The 24,870-nt window shown below is 38.1% G+C and overlaps 1 protein-coding gene across 1 annotated transcript in view; it reads left to right on the top strand.

The window, feature by feature from the left end:
* AKAP9 (A-kinase anchoring protein 9) overlaps positions 1–24,870 on the top strand; it is a 227,508-nt gene that overhangs the window by 14,038 nt on the left and 188,600 nt on the right. Inside the window, exons 2-4 of the mRNA XM_063452457.1 lie at positions 15,093–15,347; positions 18,959–19,003; positions 24,720–24,773. Coding sequence (XP_063308527.1) covers positions 15,093–15,347; positions 18,959–19,003; positions 24,720–24,773 — 354 coding nt within the window. The remainder of the gene's footprint in view (positions 1–15,092; positions 15,348–18,958; positions 19,004–24,719; positions 24,774–24,870) is intronic.

Here is a 24,870-nt window from a genome sequence, read left to right as displayed (position 1 = left end):
CTCTGGTGCCAGGAAAACAAACCCATTTTCCTGGCACTGTAGAATCCTGGAGTGCTCCCCTCCCGCCCTCTATCCCACGTTGCTGAAGGGGTTAAAACCCCTTTTTAGGGGTTTAAAATTGCACTGCACATTCGTGTTAGTGTTTAGGGAGCTTAGCGTAGAAATATCTATACACTTTCTGGATTCTTTTCTTTTAGGAATTGTTCCAGAAGATTGTAGAAAAGCAGATGTAGTGCCTAGATTTAAAAAATATTTTTAAAAACTATGGAAAAAGTTAGTATAAATATTTATCAGGATGTGATTTACTTGGATTTTGCTAAGGCATTTGATACAGTTCCACACAAAAGGTTACTAGTAAAACTGAAATCAGTGTTTAGATGAAAAAGTGTTTTTGGATTGAACACTGGCTTAAAGATAAAGTGCAGAGAGTAGTTGTAAATGGAAAATGGGTTCTGTCCTGTGTTCAGTTCTCTTTAATGTATTAAAAAATGATCTTGAAGTGGAAATTGAAGGTAACTTGTCAGTGTTTGCAGAAGACTCAAAACTAGGTAAGAAAATACAGTCTGAACAATACATAGCTTCTTTACAGAGGGATTTGGATACATTGGGGGACTGGGCAGGCAAGTGGCAGATGAGATTCAGATAAACGCAAAGTAATGCATTTTGGAATAAGGTAACCCACAAGCCACCTATACATCAAATGTGGTAGAGTTAGGGATAACTTTAAATGAAAAGGATTTCAGAACAATTATAAATCACAAAGGCAACAGTGTGCCATGCCAGTCTGCCATTGCCAAAGAGAGTAAGGTGGTTTTGTGTATATAAAGGGGTTTTGATTCACAAGTTCCAAATATAATTTTACCTTTTTACAAATCCATAGTAATACCCCACTTCGAATGTGCAGTGCAATTGTAAGCACCAGCTTTAAAGAAGAATATTGTAAAACTAGTAAAAGTGTAGAGGTGAGCTACAAAACTAGTAAGGGGGATGGACAACCTTCGTTATGAGGAAAGACTAGAAAAACTGAAATTGTGTTCTTTAGAAAAAATGTTGCCTCACAGAGGATATGATTGCACTATACAAATATATACAGAGTCAGTATAAACCACTATGTGCTACCCTGTTCATTAGCAGTAATATACAACAGAAAAGAGGTCACCCATTGAGACTGGAAGAACGCAGTTTCCACTTACATTGGAGGAAAGAGTTCTTTACAATAAGAACAAAAAAAATGTGGAATTCTCTGCTTATAGAGGTTGTGTTATCAGATTCTATGTATACATTTAAAACGGGCTTGGATGCTTTTTTGCATAAACAGAATATTCAAGGATATAATTAATATGTATGTAAACATCTTGCTGATCCACGGAGAAATCCAATTGCCGTTATGAAGTCAAGAAAGTTTTTTTTATTTTTGAGGCATAATTGGAAATGGCTTCTATTGGGCTTTTTGCCTTCTTTTGTATCAAGAGCTTAATATATTTGGGCCTTTTTTCAACCTAGACATCTATGTAACTATGACTGCAGTGCCAACAGTGATGGATGTCGCTTGCAGTGTTGCATTCCTGAAAGGTAGGAGTAGTGTAGGAGCTGTATTTGTAGACTTCCAGGCCCTCCCACGAATTCAAGCTAATTAGCTTTCTTTTTCTATATTACATATTCCAAACTAAATAGAACAGCACTCTCAATATTCTGTTCTTTTCATCTTGTTTTCCTTGTTAACATAAGATGTGTTTAGTCCAGCAGTCCAGGCTGCTATGTGATCTTTCAGTGGTCTTTGTATGTTTGTTTATGTATGTGTATTTCTGTTTTGCAGAATGATTTATCATTCAAAGGAAGCTAACCAGGGCAGATTGTAACAACTGTTAGATGAATGTCCTCATTGTTTACATATGCCACTCTGGTCTTGTTGTCTCTATCTCTCTCTCCCTTTTCCATGAGAATAGAAAGAAATGAATTCAGAAACAGTGTAACCATGATAAAACTGTGTAATAAAGAGACTGTTGTTAAACCAACAGCCAAATTCCCTGTTACTCGGCTAATTTTAATCATTCTCTATAAATATATGTGTGTAAAATAATCAAAGTAACATTGTATCACAAATATACAAAGACTCCTGATGGTGACATTGCCGCTGGTGACCCGATGGCCATGGGGGGCAGGCAAAGGTGAATTTTACTTACCTTAATCTGTCCTCCGCAGGCGCTTCTGTACGTTCCTATCCAGCTCCTGGCACTTCAGCTGCCAGGAGCCGACATCAGCACTGTCCCTTCGTGCCTGTTCAAGAGTACAGCATTGAGGTCTATGGAGGGTTCAGTGGGACTGCTGGATCCTCCATAGAAAGAGCTTTATTTATCTGCAGCCGTCACTGGTGATGACTGGGGGAAATAACAAGCTTGAGCAAAGGCTCTGTCTTTTTGTGAAGAGAAGGAAAAATACTGAGAGAAAGAGGCGTCCGTATATCTTTTGACTGAGTTTGGATTTCAGTGAAATTCCAGCATAGTGAATCGGAGTGTTTCTCAGAGCGAATAAATATTTGTTCTTTATGGAATACTCCTCATTTCTCAACGCTTTCCTATGGACGTTCTGCACGCTGAATGTGATTTTTGCATTCAGCATCGCAGAAGCGCCTCTAGCGGCTGTCAGGAAGACAGCGACTTGAGGCTGGATTAACCCACATCTTCCCTGATGTCGTCTTATTTCAGTAGTCTGTCAAGCATTTAGCCCAAGATGGAATCTGAATTGAAGAAATAATTTAGGTTAGTTTCTTTGATGATTGCTGTGCTTTTGCAGCTTGGACCGAGAACTGCATTTTCTACATATCTCACTTTAGGCATGGCTCAGCATATTTTAGGGAAAAGTCTCCTCTGCAGGTTAAAGTAAACACTGGTAGAATGGCAAAATATTTTTAATTTATAACCACTTTCCATGTATATATTTGCTAGCAACATGCAACACTCCACGTTCTGTATTTCATGACAGGTGCACTTTAAACACAAATGGATCCATTGTTCTAGTTGCTGCAACTGGTTTTAAGGATCTCTTGCAGGAAGGAGTAGTTCTTCTAGTGCAGTGATGGAATGGCTAACTATGTTTGCGGAAGACGTAAATGCTGGTTGAGCTTTATGAGAAATGCAACCATAGCCATTTGTGGCTTTGGTGCTTGTCATCTCTGCTATTTTTGCATTTAATACAATCTGTCTTTCTCTGTGATCACCAGGATTGCCCTGGATTTGCTTGCCTTTATTTTGGTGCCACTCCTTTATCCGAATTCTCCACCCAGTGGGCTTGTGACTTCCAGTAAGGGAATGAGATCAGTTTAGCTGCACATTAGAACATGCTCTTTCCACCTCACTGATCTTCCCTGCATATATTTTATTTTATTACCCAAAGATTTCAATCCTATTAAAAATTAATTTAATTATTGTGATATGAATTTGCTGAATTAGAAGTATCAACAATATAATAAAAAGGTATTTTCAGTAAAACCACAGAATGGTGCAGTGTTTGTAAGTTTCCATGGCTGGCACCAATTGCAAATAGAAGATGCTGCACAGGAGTGTAACTCGCATCAGTCATATATGTAGGGCCCACAATTTCCATTCGCCATGTTGCGACATGATACATATGGCTGCAGGTGTGAAGGAAGCAGTCTATCTGTGTAGTTTGGGATTTGTGACATCACTTCTTACAGTGCAAGCATTAGAGTGCTCTCCTTATCAGTGTGTGTGTTCTATACAATACTATATATGGCACACACACTTCATGAGGTTCTGCTTGGAGATGAAGCCTTTCCGCCGGCAGACGTATGCCAATGGAGATGACTCATAATAAATTGCAGATATAGGGTTTGGGGGAGAGGGGTTGTGGCGAAAGAGCTACTAGCTAGCAAGAGGGTCGTAAGGAATTGGTTCCTGGGAATTAGCTATTCACTATATAGTTTGGCAGTGTGCTATTGCTTATGGGAGGGATGGGCTCCTGGCTCTAGCTAGGGGTGCATTGGCAGGCTTTGGTAGAAAAGGGAGAATGAGAATACATTCACACACATACATACATGCATTCACACACTGACCCTCCACACGTATAAATCATCCTACCATCAGCACACCTTCTACAGAAATACACACACATACACCCCTGTAATCGCTCAATCCTCCTCCCCCCCCCCAAAAAAAATACAAATAAAATCAATCGATCTTTAAATCTAATAAGTATATAAACATAAACTGTATTCCCTTCTCCCTCTCTCTGTTTGTGGTGTGATCTCTCCAGAGTTGCATTTTTGGAACTGCAGCCATATGTATAGCTAAATGTTATGACCTATTGAATCTTTTCACTGTTTGTCTGAATTGATTTTTGTGTATGTTAGAATATTTTAATACAAAAACATATTGTAGCAATGAAAATGGTTCTATTCTGTGAAACCTGAATGAAATCAAAGAAGGTCTGACTCAGATTGTGTATTGCTGTGTTGTTTTTTTTTATTCCACCCACTTACAAAGTCTATATGCCATTTTGGCACCTGTGCATACAAATTATGCTTTATATGTAGTTTAAGAAATTATTACACTATATAATAGAATATAGTCTGTAAGGAGAGCGTAACAAAAATAAATAAAATACGCTTTCCATTCTGTGTTGTGTACGTATTCAACCCGTTTGACGTATCAACTCTAAATCTGCACCAGTGGCGATACATTGTAACTAACTTCATAATGTATACAATAGTGTTCATATTTTTTTGTGTAATTGGCTTCACGTGTAGATAATTTAATTCTAGTTTATAAACCCTTTCATGGTACACTGCATAATAAACTGCTAAAACATCAACATTGTGATGTCCACTTTATAACGGTGAACATCACAAAATAAAGGATAGAAGACCTCTATAGTGGCATTGATGCCTCAGTACACTGAGGTCTATCCTTAACAATCAGAAGAATCCAGAATATGGGTTGCATCTAAAAACCCGGGCAATTGAGTAAGTAGGATTGTTTATCTACAGAAACAATAACTATGGCATGCATGTGTTATTATTTGGCTGAGATGACAATCCTTTAGTACCCATTATCCGTATACCAAGCCCTCTGCATACAGGATGTTTATGTAAAGATATCAAGGAAATACAAAAATAACTAGTCCAATGTCGGAATAACAATAAAAGCTGTACCACTGAGGGAGGACAGATTGTACTAACAGCTCCTAAAGCAACACATCTATCATTTGACAAAATTATAAAGAATATATTAAATTCCATTAAGAGCTTTTAAATTAAGGGTTTACTTACCTATAATCCAGTGTTCCAGTGCTGTCTATGTATTCTACTTCCGTAACACAGACCCATATGCACTGTCTTTCTCCCTCTGTCATGCTGACATTCTGTCCTTACTTTTTGGAGAATAGCACTGGGACCTGCAGAAGGGTCTCCTCATTTACTAATTTGTTTGTATAAATTACTATGAATTTGGCAGAGAGGTTTTTGCTGAGACTTGATTGACATGTGGGGGAGAAACCACGTTTTATTTATATATATATATATATATATATATATATATATATTTTTTTTTTATTAGATATGTATACATTTGGTAGAATATTTGCTAGCTAAAAGTATAAATGAGATTTTAGGAACATTGCTAGGTTGTGTGTGCCTTGACAGATGCACTTTAAGAGTTTCTGCTTGGTCTCAACCTTAAAACCCTAAGTAGTATTGCATTGCATTGTATTGTTACGAAATGTATGCCTTTGGTATAGAAATTTAATCTGTACATTGTGTTACATGCATACAAATATATATACTTGCCTGAAACTGGCTTCAATTACGTCCTAGATGCCCTCTGCCCAAGGCATTGTGGGTGCAATACTTTCCATGAATATTCAAACATGTTTCAAGTTGTTGTCAATTCCCCTGAAATTTTGCAATGTACGTCTTCTTCCCACTGCACATACACAACATAATGACTGGCACCCACTACAAAGTTCACATTATGATATTGACATTTCATTAGTGAATCATTCACTTTATTAAGTGCTTCTGGAATCATCAGATCATTTCAACCTGGAGTAATGAATAAAATATTGTATTTAGTAAATGCCAGACTTAAAGTATAGTGCTTAGCTTTTCTGTCACTGAAGTGGTCAAAATGCCAGAGATAAGTGACAAAATTGTTAAAAAGCACAGGACGAGCCAAAGGATTCTGCGCGGCATTAATGCCCATGCAAAACCCCTTCCACTCTTTCTCACCATCCCTGGTTGGCTGGTGACATGTAATGTACCTTAAATATTAGGAGATGTAGGGTTTTAAAGAAGAACATTAATATGTAAAGTGCCTCTGTCATTTTGCCTTTAAATGTGTGATTTATACAAGGTTAATTGTGTTCTTTCCTGCAATTTTCTGTTATACTTGTCATTAATACTCTACAGAATCTCCGTCTTATAGCCCTAACAGACAATACAGCACACACATTCTCTGTATGCCCACTCTTGTAAGAAACAGATAATTTACTGAAATCTAGTGGTAGGCCAGGGGTTCATCCAGTTTCCAGCGTAACTATTGGAGTGCCAGAATAGGGTTTTGCAGCATTGGTAATAAATTAGTTAATTCAGCAGACTGTCATTTTAAATGCAGATTAGTTTTGCTAAGCAAAACAGTTTAGAATCTATAATTCTGTATGAATAGGTGTCTCTCTTGAAATGAAGGTTTTACCTCTGCACAATAAAGGCTGTCTGATTTTCGTTTCATCATGTCTACTATTTTTCAAGGCTATGTCTGGTCTGTAAATTTAATTTGGAGTGTTTGTTGCTTGGAAATTCCTTTTACTGTTTGTCCCCAGTGACTTTGTCGCTGATTAAATGGAAAATATTTATACCAGCTTAGTAAGATTTTCTTCTTCATATGAGCCACTCTAGGCTGTAGTTGACCCCCGTTTTGTAATTCATGATTATGTTTTGCATTCAGAAAATATCAAAGTTTCTATCATCAAAGTTCTTGAGGATCTTTAGCTTCTGCTATAAGTTCTCCCCAAATTAGAAAGGAACTGAAAACGTTATGCCAATCACTGTCCTCTCATTGCTTTGAATAGGAGCTCTGTGCATATCCCCGTCCAGCTAGGGTTTATGTAGCACGCAATTCAACAGTGGAATGTAGCTTCTATTACTTTGTCTTTATACAAATAAAACCAAAGTGTAGCATACTGATAAACTTCATTCATATTTCCCTGCGATGAATACTCCGTATAGGCTAGTAAAGGTGCATAGTGTAGTTATGGCGTTGAGTTTGTCCTTTTTTTTTTTTTTTTTTTTTTTTTTTTTAATAAACATGGATTTAAAGCAGCCGCAATCACTAGGAACATTCAGTTGGTCTTCATGGTGATACCGTTTAGAACAAGCATGTTACGTTAAAAGGCTAGCATGGGCCAAATAAACAAGGTTTAAGTTTACGTGTGACGCAAAAAAAAACAAAAAATAAAATGTTCATAGAAACGTAGGTTTATTTTGAAAAGTAGAGTATATATATATAAAAAAAAAAGAAACAGAAACCTTCTCTACTAAACCCCAATCCCCCCTCTCCCCCCCTATAGTAAATCCCAGCACCCCCTCTACTAAACCTCGGCCCCTGATTAAAAAAAACGAAATATTAGCCAACAAGCAGACTCCACTCACATTGCTGCTGCCAGAATGTGACTACTGAGTCCAGTCTCTGGTATACCCCCAATGGTACATCCGCACCCTGTGCCAAAGCGGATCCTACTGCTACTTCTTGAAACCCTGTGATGGTGAAGCATGTTGACGTCACGTCTGAATGTGACATGGCATAACGTCTCTCCGTGCACCAGACACACACTGACACACAGACACTTGTTGACTGACACACAGACACTTGTTGACTGACACACAGACACTTGTTGACTGACACACAGACACTTGTTGACTGACACACAGACACTCGTTGACTGACACACAGACACTCGTTGACTGACACACAGACACTCGTTGACTGACACACAGACACTCGTTGACTGACACACAGACACTCGTTGACTGACACACAGACACTCGTTGACTGACACACAGACACTCGTTGACTGACACACAGACACTCGTTGACTGACACACAGACACTCGCTGACTGAGACACAGACACTCGCTGACTGACACACACCCACACACATTGACACATTCTTGCACACACTCACAAATAATTTTATTTATTGCTCCCTACCTTTCGGATCTAGTGTGTGTGGGGTCTCTCCCTGGGGTCCAGTGGGGATCTTCTCTCTGGAGGTCTCCCTTCCAGCTCCTCACTGCTCCCTCATGCAGGCAGTTTAGTGATGCCGGGCCAGAATTATGTCATATTTCGGCGCCTGGCATCACGTGTGAGGGAGCAGTGAGAAGCGGGAAGAACAGACTGAGGTCCCTCGCTGCCACCATTGTCCTCTCCTCCCGGACGGGTAAATTTTAGCAGAGTAGGCACCAGCAATGTGCCTACTCTGCCTTAAACGGACACTATAGTCACCAGAACAACTACAGCTTATTGAATTTGTTCTGGTGAGTAGAATCATTACCTTCAGGTTTTTTGCTGTAAATACTGTCTTTTCAGAGAAAATGCAGTGTTTACATTACAGCCTAGTGATAACTTTACTGGCCATCCTCAGATAACTGGTAGAGATCCTTCCTGGGTCATGGCTGCCTAAAATGCATCCAAACATTCAGTATCCCCTCCCTCTGCATGCAGACACTAAACTTTCCTCATAGAGATTCATTGATTCAATTCATCTCTATGAGGAGATGCTGATTGGCCAGGGCTGTGTTTGAATCATGCTGGCTCTGCCACTGATCTGCCTCCTTGTCAGTCTCAGCCAATCCTATGGGGAAGCATTGTGATTGGACCAGGCCACCACTTCTGTCAGCAGACTGCTTGTTTTTTTTTTTTTGGAGGCAAACCATGCAGATCCACAGCTTCTGGCTTGAATACTGTAAGATTTTGCTATATTTATGGAGGCATGAGGGGCCCAGTGGGGCTAGATGGTGGTTTTAACACTGTAGGGTCAGGAATAAATGTTTGTGTTCCTGACCCTATAGTGATCCTTTAAGAGTAAGAATGTCAAACTCGCGGCTCGGTGGGACGTAAAGATATTCATTGTGGGTCGTGAGTTTGACATGCTTGATTTAGAACATTTTCCCGGAATTGCTCTTTTACTTATGAGCCTTTTTTGTTTAAACTTGCAACATCTGGCATTATGGCTTCTGTTGGTCAAAATTTAAAATGGCTGACTTGTCATAACTGGGAATATGCTGGATTTGTTCTGTTTTTGACAGTTCATTGATAGGACCTATGTCATAGGTAGAAGAGTCAATCTGTGTATAATGGTGCCCATACCTCTAGCTCTTCTAGTGGATCACATATGAGCATAATAGAATAGACGTACTGGATTACCGTTCCTCTATTTGTTTTTTTTTTTCTTATTTTTATTGGTAATGGGCAGTCATTGAGCAAATACAAAGTTCCAAGGTATATGGACTGAGCATGTCTTTAATCAGAAGTTTTCATATCTCGTGAGAGTGCCATGAGGAATTTTGTATCATGGAAACATTGAAGTGGAACTGTCCAGATCCCAAAAGGCAAGTCTCAGCTGTTTCCTTCTATAAACTACGTTGGCTTTATCTCCTGAGGGAACATGCTCAGTGAATGCATAGTATGTTGACTAAGGAAGCAGTGGGTAACTAGGTTCACTCTAGGCACTAAGTGCTCCAGGGAATAAAGCACACAGTCCACAGGCATATTATACATTATACAACGCTTTGTGGGACAATGTCAATCTTCTTATTCTTATTTTTATTGGCGTTTAAATAGCATTAACTTATACCGCAGCGCTTTACCATATTAGAAAGGGGGAAATTTAGCAATAAATTATACAATTACATAGGGGTGCACCGAAATGAAAATTCAGGGCCGAAACCGAAAATTCAGGATGCCCTTGACCGAAAACCGAAACCGAAACTGCCTTTTTTTTTTCTTTGATTTTATTAATATAATTCTTTTACATGGATTTATAAATCAAATATGAAAATCTACACGCCAATAAAATAAATAACCACACTTATTGAGAGCAACACACCAAAATTGGACAGAATAGCTTTAAAAAAAACAATATAAATAAAAATCTGTTAACCCTGTTTGCTATATATGACTGAATTTTATATATATATATATATATATATATATATATATAATTGAATACCATACCAATAATATTTATTAATAATAAAGATTTAGAAATGTGGACTAGGGACTTGAAGAAAGCACTTTGGGCAGATTGGCACGTGCAGAATATAATTAATAAATGAATGTGGCTATGTTTGCAGTAGGATAGGTTTTCTTAAAGTGTATTTCTTTATACACTTGTGGGTATACACGATGTGGGTAGTTTTACAGCAGGTTGCCCCACTGCTCTCACGGCACGTCTGGCACTTCCGGTTAGAAGGTTGCGCGGCGGCAGTGTCCGGTCTTCTCACAGCGGTACCAGGGTGGATGGTGAGCAGTGGCGTACACATGACCAATGGGGCCGCAAAACATGGCGGCGGGCACCTGGTCGCAGGGCTGCGACCGCGGTATGTACACCAGTGCATGCAGATGCACACACAAAGGACCACTACAAACACCCAGATCACATCAGCTCAATGAAGTGGTCTGGGTGTCAAGTCCCTCTAGTTTTAACCCTGCAGCTGAAAGCATAGCAGTTTCAGAGAAACTGCTATGTTTCACTGAGGGTTAATCCAGCCTCTAGTGGCTGTCTCACTGACAGCCGCTGGAGGAGCTTCCGCGAACTGAACATCTGAACGTCCATAGGAAAGCATTGAGTAATGCTTTCCTATGGGCGGTTTGAATGCGTGCACGGCATCTTCCGGCTCCGGTATCATTGCGGCGCGCGAGGGAGCTGAAGAGGAAGCACTCAGGGGAGAGTGCTCCCTCGCGCGCCCGTCAGCCTGACCGCCCTATTTTCTGCCGATATTTGCCAATATCGGCCGAAATGGATTAGGTCCATTTTCGGCCAATACTTTCGGACGCCGGAATTTCGGTGCACCCCTACAATTACAACATGTTACAGGAACAATAGGTTGATGATGATCCTGCTCAAACAAGCTTACAATCTTTACCATTAACGATCTGTTCTATAAATATTCTATTCTAGAATGTAATAACTCTTTTGTGTTTGTATGTAGCCGATGATACTTAAGGGGACACTATAGTCACCCAGACCACTGCATCTCAATGACGTGGTCTGTGCGCAGTGGTTCTGTCACTTTAACCTTGCAAGGTAAAACACATTTTTTTTTTTTTTTTTTTTTTAAAACGGTAATGTTTATATTGCAGGGTTAAATCTACCTCTAGTGGCTGTTTTCTTGAGAATGGAGCAGGGGTATCGCGTGGAGCAGATATGTGCCGCTTGGCTCTCAGGTGTTCCCAGAAAGCTTTAAATATTTTGTCTAACCGACATGTGATGGAGGGAGCCTCTTCAAGACATGACGTCTGCCATATTGTGTATGTGACTCTCGGTAGAACCTAAAATTGTGGTGCGAACAACAAACCCCGACAGGTCTAGGGAACCTACAGGGTGCTGACTGGGATCTTCCCCCACCAGTCCCTTTAAGGTATTCACACAGTAGCATTATTGTATGCCGGTGAGGCAAATGATAGTATTTGTGCAAAATTCTCTTTTGTACTATGTCATTATGCTTCCTGATCTGATCTAATATAACATGAATGTTGACAAATTGGAGAATATGTTGAAAAAGACATGCATGTTTCAGACTCTCTACTGGGTCAGTGTATTGTTCTTCGGGAAATATCATGATATTTATATAAATATCGGATATATATCAAGTGTTTGATATATTTCGCAATCTTTTTCCAAAAACAAGAAAGACACTATGCTTAGTGCATAAATTACTTGCAATCGTGCAGACTATTATTGTTAGCCATTTAAATAATTATAATGGAGGGGGAAGAACTTCATTAATCATTTAAAATAATAATGTCTTATTCAGTGAACATAAAGGAGACCTGACCCCATAAATCTAGTTAGTTTGTAACCTTTACTAAACCTTTGAATAAAATTATGCAATTTTCCTAACGTTTAACAACATTTATTAAAGTTAAATACACACCGTGGGGAACAGAAACACTTTTTCGATCGAGTATTTGAATTATTACGCTTGCAACTTAAATGTCAGTGTCACTCCATCTCCTCATTTTCTATTCGAGTCAGTCAGTAGAGCTAGATGAGGAATCAGAACCTGCCCATTGTCAGAAAGGTGTTCTTCTTGAAACGGAATTTCTTCATCTTCATTTTCACTATCATCACCTTTGTCACTCTCATTGTGGCTTTGCAGCTCATACTCCTCTTCAGATTTACCCCAAATCAACTTTAGGCTTGTCGTTTTCTTGCATGAGTTTTGGTTCATGCATTTGAACATAAATGTCACCCTAACTTTTAGTTTCAGTATCAATATGTAGGGGGTTACCCATTTCAACCTGAGCTTTGCTCGTCTGATTTTGCCTAATTTTCCAGTAGAAATAATGTAATTAGATACATTATTGTAAAATGTAATAAATATTAACTAATAACTAAAAATACTAACATTTTAATAAGTCAAATTAAAAAAGATGAATCAATATGTAAAAGACTAAAGTACAGCAAGGCCCTAATTATTTTAATAAATATATATCGTTATATACATCATGATATATATCATCCGAATCACCAGATTTGAATTTAAATATTTAGGGCCTTGCTGTACTTTTAGTCTTTTACATATTAATTAATTTATCTTTTTTAATCCATCCAACCCTGTTCTTTATTTTTTACTTTCTTTTGGGAAAAAAATACTGGTGTAGTCAATGTTCGTGACTTGTACGGCTAACTGTGACCAGCTTGCTAATGAGTTAAGGATACTGTATTTTAACAGGATTTACACATTTAAACCTTCATTGTAAATCACATAAGCTTTGCTATCAGAAGTCACTTAAAGTCCTTTGGTATGTAACCTTGTCGATGAGCTTTCTCTGATACTGCTGTGATCATGTTTTGCTACAAGGTAAAGTACGGTATATATGTTCATGTTATTCGCTTTACTTTATTGAATTTATTTTATTCTGTTTGTTTATCTTTTTGGGGTAATGCCAGATTTGTCATGATAGACAGCTATGTGCCTTACTCCTGGTGATTTAGATTACAGATTGTATTGTATGCTAAAACAGTGTTTATGTGATAACATTTAGTACATGGCTTGAAAACACCACAAATCCAGTGACCATAGATAGTACTTCTTGCTAAAACCTTTCATCTTGGTCTTGAGAAAAAACTGGTGAGAATAAAAGTGTTTTTTGCACATTCATCTAAAGACCTATGAGGAACTATCTGCATTAACAAAATTGTATATACCATTTTTGGGGCTTTGGATAAATGTATTTATTTTATCCCTTTCTACTGATTTTACTTGATTTTCTAACAAATTGCAGAAAAGATGGTATACTAGATTTGGAATGGAAAGGTTTATTATTTGTGGGGAATTATATGTATATAAAAAAATAACAGTACCTTGCACATAGGCTTCAGAATTCCATAACCGGGTGCACTAACAGGGCTCCAGCATTTAAATAGTTCAAGTAGTTGGCTGCACTCACGGATTTCCGTAAAAAAAAAACTTTTAATGAAGAGATTTAAAATAAGATTAACGTTTCAGTCCTTCTTGTGGACTTTCATCAGGATCCTGATGATGATCCTGATGAAAGTCCACAAGGAGGACTGAAACGTTGATCTTATTTTAAATCTCTTCATTAAAAGTTATTTTTTACGGAAATCCGTGAGTGCAGCCAACTACTTAAAAAAAAAAAATGTCTATATATATATATATATATATATATATATATATATATATATATATATATATATAAATTTAATTTTATTTAGTTTACTTGAGACTTGTTCCTTTTGTCCCACATTGTACAAAAGAATGTGTATGTATATAGAAGTGTGTAATGCCTCAACAGTAATTTTAATGACGTTTGTGTAGTAAGCTACCATAAAAATTCCGTGGTGAGTCTTGTGCTCTTGTGATATATTTTCTGTTTGTGCTGCCATTGTATTTGTACCAAATGAGATCTTGTCACATTTTATATAATGCTACTGCCAATCTCTAAATTTCATTTAGGAGATTAGTGTAAAGCTTTGTCGAAGGAAGAGTCCTCTACATGTTTTGTTAAATTGAATGTGTCTTCAACTTAATCGGGATCTGTAAGCTGCAAAAAAAAAAGTGTTCAATGGTCGTTTTATTTGGTATGTCTGCCATCATGTGCCATAATTACAAGGTTTATTCTTGCCTACTTAAATTAAATTGCATTTTAATATTCACGCTTTAAGTACTAACTACTGTTTTGCCACTTGTTACTCATGGTCCATTGAGGAGGCCTTTCTTGATGATTGTAACTGGACATGAAGATCACTCCTTGTAGAAGGTCACGCCAGACCTGACAAATATATTTTCTCTTGTTGATTAAAAAAAAAAAAAAAAAAAAAGTTACCTGCGAACTAGCTCAAATCCTTATGTATATTTAAATTAATGGAGATTATTTAGTAACTCCAATGGCCATTAGATGTAAGCCCACCTGCCACGTCAAGGCAAACCTCTTAGGTAGGTCCTACACTAACTATTCACCTTGCTTCCTTGAGCTTCAGGCAAATAAATCTCTAATGAGACAGAGAGGGGTATTTTTCTCAACTCCTACATACATATTAACCCTTAATAGGGATCACATAGGATGGGTGGCAGCATTGTAACATGGCTGTATGAACGGTTCTTGGATCTCTTTTTGATTTGTGTGATCATCATTGATGTTATGTGGGGCGTTGTGTGTTTTTCTTTTTTTCTCTCTTTATTTCTAAATGATTTGTCTTCATGACATTTTGATTGGTGATGGACAAATCTAAGGTTGACCGTCAATCACAGGAAATAGTTTTTACAAAAACTTAGGTTACCAAGATTGACCATTGCTGCTCTAGACTAATTTTTTATTTTTTTATTTTTTCAGCTTGCCCAGTTCCGACAACGGAAGGGGCAATCCGACAGCCAGAATTCATCAAAAAAGTCCAAGAAAAAGAAAAGCTCACCAGGCTCCAAATATCGCGAACAACCGGAGCATGCTCCAGATGCTAGCTTATCGCAGAGTGATGAGGCTCCCTCCCAGAGTGCCACAAGTGGAGCAGCTGCCACTGCCGAATTCACCATTATGAGAACTGTGCCGCATGGTGAAATTATTAAACATGACCAGACTTACACTATAGAAGTAAGTGACACTAGAGATTATAAGTATACAACTATCCTGGAGGTAGAATACTATTCGATCCCATAGCTGACTACAATCATTAATTAAATTACATTTGAGGTGTTTGGCATCGTTGTGTAGTTCTACTCTGTAGTCATTTTTTTTTTTATTCCTTTATTATATACAGCCATTTTAGACTACCGCCTCTTATGCAGCTTCAGTGTGCTTGATAGGGATCTCCAACTCTGGCTCCCAACTATAAAATAACAAAGTCTGGGTTAACATAGACCTAATGGGTCAAAACATTTTCAGATCACTTATTTGGAGTTTTTTTTTCACTGACCCTTACTCAAACTGGTCTTCATGTAAAAGTTTGTTAAAGGAATTACAGGTGCCATTGGGTCATTTGTCTATAGAACAGTCATTGAATTTCTCTTGTTTAGAGGTATAATGCTTTTGTGAGATTGTAGAAATACAAACAAATGGCAGTTACCGTCTGGCCTTGACATCAGGGATTCTGTGATTGAACCTGGATGATTAAGATAACTCACAATAGACCTACAGTACCTTCCCAAACACCAACTACGACATATCACACTATGCCAAAGTGAAGCGACCATCTGGTCTAGACAGACCCCTGACCCACATACGGCACACACACGCCTTCACTAGGTAACCGACTTCACAACGAGTGTACCTCAATTAATACATAAAAATACGTGCTTTGAAAATAACTACTTTTAACGTATCAAAATATCACTACCTTTATGTTTTGTCGAGAATGTAACTGTTACTCCTAATGGCACACATTGCACGTGAAAAAAAAAGAATAAAAAAAAAAAAAAAGAAAAAGAGAACTGGTTGTGTGAATGCAGGTACACAAGCTACCTGTACATGCCAACAGAAGCAAGCATTTCAAACTAAGGAGTCTATTGATATCACAGAAAAAATGTTAAAGGCTTTAGGACTTCTCCATTTACTGTCCTGAATGCAAAATAACGAACAAGAGCTTTATCTCTTTTCCTGGTATCAGCTAACCTGTATTATCACAAAACAAGTCCGCACCATATACCACCAGTCGGTTCCACCAACTCTGGCAAATCAAAATCAAATTGTTAGGCAATGTTCTTCTTCAGTGACGTATGGCTTAAACCTCTAAGTACACTGAGCAAGGGGGTCCATCTTTGAATTAACCATTAGACTTGGGAAGCCTCTGTAATGTGAAAATAGTCCCAAAGAAGAGGCCTTCACGAGGGCCGATAAAGTCTGCGTGACTAAAGAAGGTTTTTTGCACCTCTTGTGCTGTGACAAGCCATAGGACAAGCTACTGACTGGACTGCTAAAGCTGGAGATTGCCTAATTTTTAATGCATCGTATAGATCAGTATTTTTCAGCCTACAGCATTATTTACTAAAGTGTGATTTCAACGTGAATTTCAAATTTAAGTAGCAGAACTGAAATCACGGATGACTTAGAGCATCTTTCCATTACTGCAATTTAGAACTTAAATTTGAAGTTTATTTTGAATTATCCCTTTAATGAATAACCCTGACAGTCCTGAAGTCAAATGCACAGTCCAGGATTTAAGCATTTCCCCATTATATTTTAAAGAGAATACTGGCAAAACCTGGACCATTGATGTGCCTTCAGGACTAGTTTGAGAGCCATAGAGATCATGCATTAACAATTAAAATACTCCTCTTTTAAAATTTAGATTTTTCTTGCACCTTCCAGGGATTTGTGCCTGACCTCTCACAAGTCCTGGGAGATGGCTAAAACCTTTCAGCCAGTCCTAGTGCACCTATCACAGAAATGGTGTTAGAATTACTGTAAGTGGGTGACTCTTTCACTGTGCTTTTTTTCATTAATAGATCGTAGTGAGTATCTTTTCTACATATATACCTTTTACCTTGTTGCTTCTTACCAAACTGATTGTCAGATTACCACTGAAATTACGTCCTGTGTAAGCTGACAACTTGACCTGATAACTTAGAGAGAGATGTCCTCAGAATTGTGGTTTCAGTTGATAGGATGCCCCTGAGATTTTTTTTTTATGTTATCACAGTACATAGTTAACTCTAAAACTGTTGTGATCTATCTGTGTGCCTGGTGTGACTTTATTTTTGTTATCATCAGTCAGTCTTAAAACTAGAGTAAAACTAAGAGGACTCTGCTTAACGATGTATTGACTATCCTCTGACTTCAGGTGGAATGGGTTTTCAATCACTTTTTTTCCTCGCCATAACTTTCTTGGTTTGTACTCCGCAAGTAACGTCAAGCCTCACTAGCAAGTCAGTAACCAATCTCATGGTGATGAGTTGCATTAACAACGAAACAGCTGTCCATGAGTGGTTCACTGGCTTTGCATCTCTTCCTGAGTTGTATTCAAACAAGTAATCCATGTTTAAAGGACCACTCTAGGCACCCAGACATCTTCAGTTTAATGAAGTGGTCTGGGTGCCAGGTCCAGCTAGGGTTAACCCATTTTTTTTTTTTTATAAACATAGCAGTTTCAGAGAAACTGCTATGTTTATAAATTGGTTAAGCCTTCCCCCTAATCCTCTAGTGGCTGGCTGTCTCATTGACAGCCGCTAGAGGCGCTTGCGTGATTCTCACTGTGAAAATCACAGTGAGAGCACGCAAGCGTCCATAGGAAAGCATTGCAAATGCTTTCCTATGCGACCGGCTGAATGCGCGCGCAGCTCTTGCCGCACCCTCAGGGCACTCTAGTGCCAGGAAAACAAGTATGTTTTCCTGGCACTAGAGTGGTCCTTTAAAGTGAAATAATGAGGCAAAAAGGTGATTCTTTGTTGAACTAATTTGCATATGCCCACCCAGAATCCCTTGCAGTAGTAACAACACTGCAAATGTGAGATATCTGTGTCATCCATTAGGATTATAAGGATGTATTGCTCTCAAGTGATGACTATCACTATACAGCATTAAAAATGTCTGTTTTAGTAACTTTATTTTTTCGAAATCAGCACTTTGGAAGAATTTATCCTTTTATTTCTTTTTTTTTTTTTTTTTTTTATCCCACAATAGTTTTGTTCTGTTTGGATTTTCCGTTAATTTTCATCACTTCTTTTTTCAAATTCCTGCATGATGTACATCCTTTTCAACAAACATCATTGGTTTACAAAAAGAGCTCACAAATTAGGACAATCAATGCTCTATTTGAGAGCAGCCTGAAAAACAAGACTTACATTAATTAAGCTGGACCCATTGAGTGTGCCTGATATGATCTTCCTTCCCTTATTTTCTGTCTAGAGGGGTGATAGATAACCTTGGTGCTGCGGATATTGGAGATTAATATTTTCCGTGATGCCCATCCCATCTTGGCTTTAACCTCTTTGGGACCCGTAATGGGTGATTTTTTCATTTTTGTGACAGCACAGATTTGTTGTTTTTTTCTGATCATGTGTACTACCTGAACATCATGGGAAATATCATCCAAAATAAAAATTGCATTGTCCTAGAATAGAGCTATCACTCAAAATTGTGGAAAGAAAATAGAAAAGCAATTTTATTTTCCTTTTTTTATTTTTTATTTAAACTAACTGTATAGATCTAACCACTTTAAAGTAATTTATTTCACTTTGGAAATTATCCATGTTTTGTTTTAATTATAGCCTGAAAGTGAAATTTCAACTACAGCTGATGATTATAGCTCCGAGGTAAGACTGGCATTAAGGGTGTGTGCATGCTGCCTGGAGATAATTCATCAGTCTCTTTTATGGAACTTAAAATAATCACAATTTTAACTTGCAACACCATTTTAATTTACATTTCGTTTTGTGCATGTGTTTGTCATTATAAAAATGTATCATTTCATTGCAGTATTTGTCTACCCTACATGGCCAAAAATCTGTGGACATCCCACCTAATTGGTTTTATTTGAAAAATCAGCCACACACATTTCTGTGAAGTGTACATTTATTGAAAGCCAACTTACAAACCAGTCATTTTGTCATAGTTTTTGATGAGCTAATATTGCCCAAGCCAACTTTAAATGTCATTATGGTAAAGTGGAGACAGCAAGGGGCAATGGCATCTCAGCTGCAAAGTGGTAACACAGGCAAGCTCACAGAATGCGACTGTTGAGTACTGAAGCTTGCAGCACACTTTTGTGAAGTTCTAAAAGGGACGTTAGTGCAACAACTTTTCACAGTGAGTTCAAAAAGATGTCTCTCGGTTTGGCAGGCACTTCGAGAGCTCTACCTTTCTGACTATATAACACAAATTGTAAAGTTTGATGGAGAAGAAGCAATAATGATCTTGAGCTTTTTTAAATAGTTTGGGCTAGATTCTTTCATTCCATCAAAGGAGACATTTTATAGGGACACTCCAGACCCCTAAAGCACTTTAGCTTGCTGAAAAACATGATTTGTGAAGAGTTTGCCCTCCTTTTTTCAATTTGGAAATAGTGCAGATTTTAATAAAAATGTACACTTTTATAAATTAACCTGGTTACACCCCCTGGCTTTTTAAGCAGATGGGTCCTGTTACTTCCTGGTTTGGTTAGCTTATTTGCACTGAACTCAAAAGACCGCAGTTGCTTAGAAGCACCTGCCTTGCAATGAGCTGCATTGGGAAGTCTGTGATTGGACAGACACAGAAAGTCTGGGCGGGGTTAGAGGAGGAGGGCTTGCAAAGACAGGAGACAAGAGATGTGCTGTTTTATTAAGATGTTTTTAGATATAATTCCAATGAAAAATGCATAAATAGATGCATGAAAATTTAATTTTGAATATATGTACTAAACAGTAGAATTGTATTTGTTTTGTACTTGGGCAGTGGAGTGTCCCTTTAACACAACACTGTTCTGTAGCCTTCTAGACTAATCTGTGTTACAAACTCAGTTTGAGATCATTCCTTTTTGAATCTGACAGTCCTCGGATTCGCAGGGTAATGCCCATACAGAATTTGTTTGTCAAGAGTGGAGTTTAACACACTCATTGGCCTGCACAGTGTCCTGAAGCCTGTTCCCTCAAACACCTTTGGAATAAATGTTAACATCAATGGTGATCAAGACCCAGATACCTAACATTATTTCCTGACGGAATTTTATTTTTTTTGCTAAATAGGTGAAAATAATGAAAAAGACTGGAGGAGGCTAGCGCAACTAAAAGGGGACTACATCCCCATTAATGCTTATGATGTTGGAATGTGATGACTGAGGAGCAGGTGTCTACATATTTTTGATCATGTTGTATATATTTAGAGAAATCTGTGTTTCTTTTTCTCTTAATTAAACCTAGGCTATATGTAGTCTTTTTATTGCATGTTGGTGTCGGAGGATATACAATCATGGGAACAGGTAATCTGAACTGAGATTTCACAAAATGATTTAAAGTTTCTTTAAATGTAGCTTAATCTTAAAATTATAAGAAAAGGGTATACCATATTTGAATTTATCATGGAACCGGGTGAAATGATGCCACCATTATTGGTTACTAATGTTGAATTATGTATCCTGCTGTAAACCATTATTTTTTACATAGTTAACTTTTTTCTGCATTGTGACGTTTCCAGTAAGTTGGCATACTACTTTTTTTGTGTCTGAAAAGCTAAATGGTTTATTTGTACAGTCAATGAAGAAAGAAAATCTATTTTAATGCAAATTCCAGACTAAACCAGACCATTCATTTTAATGCATTTTTGCATCTAGTGCCTTAAAACACGCAAATAATAAATATAGAGATTAAAACACATTTAGAAGTTAATTTGTTTGCTTTAAATACCAGAACTGCATGTCCATTCTTACCATCATATTTGTTAATTTATTAATGTAAAACTGGAGCAATTTTGAGGTGACATCATAAATGTAGGGAAACACACCATTGGTTTATATAGTGATTACTAATTAGCTAATTGACCCGTAATTGAAATTGTTTTACCTTGATAAATATGGAACTTTGTGTCTCTACTTAATGATATAACAATCAGTATTTTGTTGACCATCTTAAACTACGCAGAGTGTCTGCCCCTTAATGGTGTTATTCTACTATCCACCTGTTATTTCTCTGTCGAATATGGTATCTAGTCCATTGTATACACGTCATCCTCTGCAGTCATATTCCATCACAGGCTACATGTTTTATCTCAAAGTGATTTCATCCCTTTTTTTGGTATTGCCAGCCCTTTTGGGCAGCTTTGTATCTTTCTTGGGTGGAACTGCCACCCTAGTAGCAGCAGTAGGAGGAGGGCCTTCACCTAATGGGAGACACGCTTCTTTTCAGATTACACCAATATAAGTGCCTTGCCAGCCTCTTGCCCTGGGGGACCAGAGAGATGGCCGGCTGGCCACCTCAGGGCCCCCCGAGGCTGACATCTCCTGATGTAGGCGGGCCGAATATGGCATTACTGAAAGGCGCGCGAGGGAGCTGAGCAGGAGGATCAGAACTCCCTCGCCGCCTGCCTGAACTCTGCTCCTGTTTCCCAGGCCGCCTGCCAGCAGCAGCCCCACTGGACCACATGGAAAAATCCAAAATGTCAAAAACAAAAACAAATTGGGAGTGTGTTAGTGTGTGGCTGTAAGAGTGTGTGTCTGTTTGTGAGTGTGTCTGTCAGTGAATGTGTGTGTCTGACACTGAGTGTATATATGCCTGTCAGTAAGTGTGTAGGTGTTTGTCAGTGTGTATCTGTCAGTGAGTATATGTGTGTGTGTTGCCATTGAGAGTGTATGTATGTATGTGTGTTTGTCAGTGAGTGTGTATGTATGTGTGTCTACCAGTGTGTGTATCCGTGTCTGTCAGTGAGTGTATATATGCCTGTCAGTAAGTGTGTAGGTGTGTTTGTCAGTGTTTATCTGTCAGTGAGTATATGTGTGTCCCAGTGTGTGTGTGAGAGAGACAGTGAGTATGCATGTGTGTCTGGTCAGTGAGTGTATATGTGTGTCCGGTGAATGTGAGTGTGTGTGTAACTGTGAATGAGTAAGTGTGTATGCCTGTGAATGTGTATGTTTCATTGAAAGTGTGTGTTGGTTAAACAGTGTGTGTGACAATGACTGTGTATCTGTGAGTGTGTATGTCAGCGCATGCATCAGTGATGGTGTGTGTCTGTCAGGAAGATACATTTGGAATGGGGCAAGGGGGTGCCTGAGTTTTGTTATGCCTAGGGCAGCACTGACTGTTGGGTGACTGACAGCAGTCAGAGAGGTCTGAATTCTTCTTACTGAATCATGGAGGCTTCCTATCTGATAAAAATGCACATTTTAAAAAAAGAAAACATTTTAGGAATTTTAAAGTCCTATGGTTCTTTAAGGACAAGCATGAATTTGCCGATTTCAAAACTTAAAATTGAAAGACAGAACAAGTACTCGTCCATAATTTTTTTTAGCTTGGAAGAACAGTTGCTCTGGCATATTCTGTTCCTCCCTGGAGTGAAAGAGAATAGCAGTCTTGCAAGACACAGCGAACATATTGTCACAAAGTAGAACAAATCACTGCCCATTTAACACCGTAAGAATAAGCCAAAGCACAGATACAGATGTTTAAGACAATCCTAGGATAATCCTGTGTGATATTCTTGTACCTTGCCCAGAAGATTATTGCAAGTCAAGTTTTACTTACTGATTTATTAGTGCTCTCTTCTATGGTGGGCCTAAGGCACAATGGCAATTTTTAAAAATATTCCCCCTCTTGATCATTATACATAAACATTTCATGTGTTCAGAAAATGTTCTGTACGAAGAAGGGGAAAAAAAAGGGAATTTTAAGTATAGTCCTACTTTTTCTGTGGTTACCATTTCTTATTAAAATGTGTACTTGAGCATTTTGTCATGTTATCCACACAAAGCACCATAATCACTGCAGTGTTTGTACTAGTTAAGGAGGGAGCAGGCTTCCGGCTCTGCCTCCTGTTTTTGTGTCAAACTGTTTGAGTGGTTTGACACAAATCGAGGGTCCCCATGACACCCATGACGCAGACATTTTGCCTTTCCAGAGATGAAATAGGAACTGCACTCAATCCCATCACTCTGAGCCAGGGTGCAAGTAAACCTGGACGCAGCACTAGGTCCTAGATACAACATACAGAAAACAAAGAGAGGTTTAGGCATTCCAAGGTTCAAGTAGACAATTTATTCAAACCTAATGTCACACCACAACGTTTCGACCTACAAGGCCTTTATCAAGCTTGATAAAGACCTTGTAAGTCGAAATGTTGCGGTTTGACATTAGGATTGAATAAATTACCTACTTGAACCTTGGAATGTCTAAACCTTTCTGTTTTCTGCAGACATTTTGCCTGACCGTATTGCTAATCCAAAATCCATGTCTGCATTAGCAATGTTGATTTCATCCAAATTTAGACCGAATTGTGTGCTTGTAGCAAAATAGTAAGCTTGAACTAAAGCAATCAATCAGAATAAATTAATGAATTAAACATTCAAAAAAAATGGGTGGAGGAGAGGGTTATTCTTTAAAGAGGCGCTTTCACTTGCGGGATTTTTGCATTTCTTTATTTAGTTAGTTAATTTTTAAAGCCCTCTCCTGAGGTGACATATGCGCTTGCATGGCGGCTCACTAGAGGGGGAGAGAGAGAAAACGTTAGTCATACTTATCTGAAGCGCTTCCCCTTGCCCCATCAACTTTCTCTCTTCAGCTGTGTGTCCAACACCTGTCAGATGAAATGGCCAAGAGCCATGCTATATTTTTACTCTCTCTCGTGTGAAAGTACAGAGTTGGGGTTCACGGAAGATCCTGCTGGGTCCGCTAACTATCTTCTTGCGCATACTCATCAGGTGTGACGATTGATGGGGAAAGGAAAGATGAGGCAGGCGTACACAGTTTTAAGCCTTTTAAAAACATTTCAATGGCATGGACATGTGATTACTCCATACTGTCTTATGGTATCTTTTCATAGGATTTCTTATTCAGTCTTAAGTTATTAAAAAGGCATTTCATATATTATTCACAGCTTACTTTTTCATCAAAATGTCCCTAGAGGTTCTAGAAGTTTTCAAATTTAGATTAGGTATTTATAACATATACCTTTAAATGTTGCAACATGCAGGCCAATTTAATTCTAATAATGTTATGCTTTTTTCCAAGAATTATTAATGTACGTTTTATGCACTTACAACTATAATTTCGAATTGGAAATATTTCTACCCACCTTGGAAGCGGCACCGCTGTCAGTGGCTTGTTTAGAACTTTAAGATTTTCAATATTTCTTTATGATTTAAAGGAAAGCAAACATATAATCAGCAGACAATATGTTTACTTTCATTTGCATTGACCTATGATTTCTTATATATTATACTGCTCATTTTGATTTAATCCATATGGATTTAGTAAAAGTTTTATTTAAAAAAAGAAAAAAAAAATGCTAAAACTTCTTAGAGTGTTTGTCTTCTTTAACCGTGCTGGAAATTATTTTTGGTTATAGGTAATGAGTGACAATTTTCTGCTGACCGCAAACCCAGCATCAGACCTAGAGAGGGTACAGTATATTATCTGTAGTTATTTTTGCCTTATCACTAACTATGCACAGCTAACATTCTAAATCCCTCTGTGGTACAGCATCAAAGGGGTTAGGC

Source organism: Pelobates fuscus, chromosome 4 (assembly GCF_036172605.1).
Source record: "Pelobates fuscus isolate aPelFus1 chromosome 4, aPelFus1.pri, whole genome shotgun sequence".
Lineage (NCBI taxonomy): Eukaryota > Metazoa > Chordata > Amphibia > Anura > Pelobatidae > Pelobates > Pelobates fuscus.
Note: the sequence above shows the minus strand (reverse complement) of the source record. Positions and strands in the feature narration are given on the sequence as shown.